We start from the raw sequence: 4901 nt of genomic DNA, 5'->3' as shown, positions 1-4901 counted from the left end.
TAGCTTCAAACTGAATGCTTTATTATCATTATATAATGAGATAATAAGCATTAAAAAGGATTCCATCCATCTCTATGAATAACCTCTGAAGCAAGATCATTAAGATCAGTGATTACTATTGACAGAGATAAAGTACTGAAAAGTATAGTTAGAGTAGTAGGTTTTAGAATGAAGGATTCTTATGAACTGATGTTGGGCATTCTCAAGCGGAAGGCTGTTCCAGAAAGAGAGATCGATGAGTTAGCAAGTGAACTTTAGACAGATCCCGAACGGCCATCAGATGCAGAGGAGAGACTAAGGTGTGCACACCATGGTGACTCCAGACTTGGAGACCACCCAAAGACGTCCCAGGTCATAGGTCACGTGGCCCATGCGCATGCACATTGGGATATTGCTCCATCCGGTGCCCTCTGGTTTACTGGCTGTGATGCCGTCTCTGTGTTGAAGAAAGGGTTGAGGTTCATGTTTTAAAGCTTATGCATTTTTTTAAGTACATCCATTTTTGGACTGTAATAATTGAATATAGCCATAGATTTTTGAAGAATATAACTTCTGCCTCTTGAGCTTTATTCAACCACATCAGAAGCTAAAATGTAAGCTTTTCCTCAATTGTTTGTAAACAATGTTATTGTAAACAAACAATGTATAGCTTTAAAAAACATGTTACATTTTTTTTTAAACAAATAATTGATCTGTCTTTGCATCCGTAGCGCCATGTATGAATTTGAGAGTGGTTACATTTCTCTAACTACATTCCTCAGCTGTTTACCAAAACAAGTGGTGGGGTGTCTGGGAAGTTGTTGTTTTTATCCCAAACTGTAGCTATACAGGACATCCCACTCTTACATACTTCATCGTACAATGTCTACACATGTCTTTATAAGTCCTATAAATTTAGATCTGATCATATTTCACTGATTTTATTTATGTATCTACAGTATTTTAGTTGCTTCACAAAGCATGTACAGTAAGGATAATAATTATAATTAAAGGTATACCATAATTATACACATAGTTCAGTAGTAACCTTACCTGGTATAAACGTGGCCTGCAGAGTTGACCCCAAAGACACCACCATCAGTTGCCACTTCAATCATGGAAAGCTTGCCGCCAATGTGACTCCACCCGTTGTTTTGACAGTCTTGATTCAGCTGGAAACAAACAGATACAATCAGTGTTTTAGGACAATTTCAACAGTTATAATATGAAACAGTTTTAGAATAACTGACACTCTCCAACCTCTACTACTCTACTCCAGCTCTCACACTCTTTCCCAGATCTTACACTCATTAAGTAGATATCATCATTCTTGTTGACTGCCCAGCACCCAAAGGGTCCACAGCTGTAGTACTTCACAGCTCCTGGCAATCCTGTCCATGGAAGAGGTGAGCCTGGACCCTTGTAGCCAACTGTGGCACTACGTGTCAGACAGAATGGAGTATCGTCCATGTTAGCCCCCACAATAAACTGTTCACCTCCAGCATCCAACTGTTTCAGAAGGCCTGAAGACCACAAAGACAGACAGATAGACGGACAAGCAAACAAGGAGCACATATCTGTGAGTACTTCCAAATGACATACAAGTTTACAATTTAAAATGTTTTCAACAGCCTGATGGTATCAGGAAAGCTAAGTATTGAGTAATGCTCTCCACTAACCTGCAGCTTGCACCCAGTTACCGGCCACATACTTGTAGATTGCATAGTCCTTGTTGACACCCCAGATCCCTGCTGGTCCTACAGTGATATGCTTCAGGGAACCAGGCAGGCGGATCCATTTATCACCTACCAGGTAGTAGGGGATTTGACTTGTGTCTGTTGCAACCACTTGTCCCAGTCCTGCATCGATCTGCATCAGATTCTTGATGTTTACTACCTCCTGACAGTCCCAGGCTATGGAGACAAAGACATGAGTAGAGCACCCAGCCAACAAGGAGGATGAAATTATGGAGCGAACTTGATGATCAATTCCAAGTTGATCAAGCATGTTTCAGATGATGGTAACTTACCATGACTGATGGTCAGGAGACAGAGGACCAATAGGACGGCTGCAGTCGCTCTCATGATGTCTCTGTAGATCTACAGTATACGTTTGGTTGTAAACCAGACTTCAATTGTCCCCTTGCAAGACTTTGCACTTTTATAGTGTTGTGGAAAATTTAATCAAATAATTCACCAATACCAGAACTTGTGAATTTATTACAAAGTAACAGAGCCGAGCAATTCCATGGAACAACTGACTCTTCATTCTTAGTACTTGGCTTTTATACAGTCTCATCCTTACATAAGTGTCACTTCACTTTACGAATCTTGTTGTCTTACTTAGTTTCCATTCTCTTATTGGCTCAGACATTGGGGCATAGACTCTATTGGTGACGTGACATGCACACTCCTACTTGTGCCTATCACTGAATAGCTAATGTTCCTGTCCTAAAGTCTTTACAAGTTCAGGCCGGTGTTGTCTATGTATGAATAACCCATATGCGTGTCCAAAAGCTGAAATAAATCATTCACTATTATTCTGACATTTCACATTCTTAAAATAGTGGTGATCTTAACTGACCTAAAACAGGGAATTTTTACTAGGATTAAATGTCAGGAATTTCATTTCTCTTTAACAAATGATCCATGTGGACACCCCTTCAAATTTGTGGATTTGTATAAAATCAAGCAAACAGCCATGCAATCTTCATAGACAAACATTGGCAGTAGAATGGCCTTACTGGAGAGCTCAGTGACTTTCAACTTGGCACAGTCATAGGATGCCATCTTTCCAACAAGTCAGTTCATTAAATTTCTGTCCTGCTAGAGCTGCCCCGTTCAACTGTAAGTGCTGTTATTGTGAAGTGGAAACATCTAGGAGCAACAACGGCTCAGCCGCAAAGTGGTAGGCCAAACAAGCTCACAGAAGTGGAACGCCGAGTGCTGAAGCGCGCAGTGCGTAAAAATTGTTTGTCCTCGTTTGCAACACTCACTACCGAGTTCCAAACTGCCTCTGTAAACAACATCAGAACAATAAATGTTCGTTGAGAGATTCATGAAATTAGTTTCCATTGCCGAGCAACCGTTCAGAAGTCTTAGATTACCATGTGCATTGCCAAGTGTCGGTTGGAGGGGTGTAAAGCTAGCCGCCATTGGACTCTGGAGCAGTGGAAACAGGTTCTCTGGAGTGATGAATCCCACTTCACCATCTGGCAGTCGGATGGCAGATGCCAGGGGAACGCTACCTGCCCAAATGCATAGTGCCAACTGTAAAGTTTGGTGGAGGAGGAATAATGGTCTGTGTCTGTTTTTAGTGGTTCGTGGGTAGGCCCCCCTAGGTCATGTAGTGTATGTAAAGGTGTTGTGTATCATGGCTAGACTGCAATTAGCCCTGTATGCACACTGAAACGGACCAAGAAGGTGGTGTATTTCAGGATGTGGTCTCAAGATTGTGTATCATGATAAACAGCCTGTTGTGTGTTTGATGTCTCAGGGGTTGGCTACTCTAACAAAAGGTTCATACAGGACAAACAAACACTGTTTATCCATGCAAAGGCGACCGCAGTCTCTGGTCGCTTTGTCGTTATGGGGTACTGTGTTTGTAGATGTTGTTTTGTGCCGTCTGCTTTGCTTAATATAAGGAATGCAAAATGAGTTATACTTTTAATTTTGATACTTAAGTATATTTAGACTATTACTCAAGGACCATTTTCTGGGTGACTTTCACTTTTACTTCAGTAATTTTCTATTAAGGTATGTTTACTTTTACTCACGTATGGGTACTTTTTACACCACTATCGGAGTATCGGTACACTATAATTACAAGTACCCTTCAAGATCCATTTCATTATAAATCCTGTGTAACACCTAGTAAATGCATTGTACTTATGCAGATTTCACATTGTCACGGTCGTCTTATGTCTTATGACGACCATCATATGTCTTATATACAATGACGGCCTACCAAAAGGCAAAAGGCCTCCTGCGGGGACGGGTGATTAAAAATACAAATAAATTAAATACAAATATAGGACAAAACACATCACGACAAGAGAGACAACACTGCATAAAGAGAGACCTAAGACAACAACATAGCATGGCAGCAACACATGAAAACACAGCATGGTAGCAACACAACATGACAGCAGCACAGGGTACCAACATTATTGGGCACAGACAACAGCACAAAGGGCAAGAAGGTAGGGACAACAATACATCATGTAAAACAGCCACAATCTGTCAGTAAGAGTGTCCATGATTGAGTCTTTGGATGAAGATATTGAGATAAAACTGTCCAGTCGTATGTTTGTTGCAGCTCATTCCAGTCGCTAGCTGCAGCAAACTGAAAAGACGAGTGACCCAGGGATGTGTGTGCTTTGAGGAACTTTAACAGAATGTGACTGGCAGAACGGGTGTGGAGGATGAGGGCTGCAGTAGATATCTCAGATAGGGGGGAGTGAGACCTAAGAGAGTTTTATAAATAAGCATCAACCAGTGGGTCTTGCGACAGGTATACAGAGAGGACCAGTTTATAGAGTAGTATAGAGTGCAGTGATGTGTCCATTGGTGCCAAATCTGATGGCCGAATGGTAAAGAACATCTAGCCGCTCAAGAGCACCCTTACCTGCCGATCTATAAATTATGTCTCCCTAATCTAGCATGGGTAGGATAGTCATCTGAATCAGGGTTAGTTTGGCAGCTGGAGTGAAAGAGGAGCGATTACGATAGAGGAAACAAAGTCTAGATTTAACTTTAGCCTGCAGCGTTGATATGTGCTGAGAGAAGGACAGTGCACCGTCTATCCATACTCCCAAGTACTTGTATGAGGTGACTACCTCAAGCTCTAAACCCTCAGAGGTAGTAATCACACCTGTGGGGAGAGGGGCATTCTTCTTACTTAACCACATTACCTTTGTTTTG

The 4901-nt window shown here is 41.5% G+C and overlaps 1 protein-coding gene across 1 annotated transcript; it reads right to left on the bottom strand.

Moving 5' to 3' along the window:
* LOC139392893 (fish-egg lectin-like) lies at positions 1–2237 on the bottom strand. The gene is made up of 5 exons (XM_071141215.1): positions 2009–2237; positions 1659–1892; positions 1285–1502; positions 1033–1151; positions 1–436 (listed from the first exon to the last, which is right to left on the bottom strand). Exons 1-5 carry the CDS (start codon positions 2061–2063, stop codon positions 295–297), a joined length of 768 nt encoding a protein of 255 aa, XP_070997316.1. The 5' UTR covers positions 2064–2237; the 3' UTR covers positions 1–294.
* Between the last annotated feature and the right edge of the window lie 2664 nt (positions 2238–4901).

Source organism: Oncorhynchus clarkii, chromosome 33 (assembly GCF_045791955.1).
Source record: "Oncorhynchus clarkii lewisi isolate Uvic-CL-2024 chromosome 33, UVic_Ocla_1.0, whole genome shotgun sequence".
NCBI lineage: Eukaryota > Metazoa > Chordata > Actinopteri > Salmoniformes > Salmonidae > Oncorhynchus > Oncorhynchus clarkii.
Note: the sequence above shows the minus strand (reverse complement) of the source record. Positions and strands in the feature narration are given on the sequence as shown.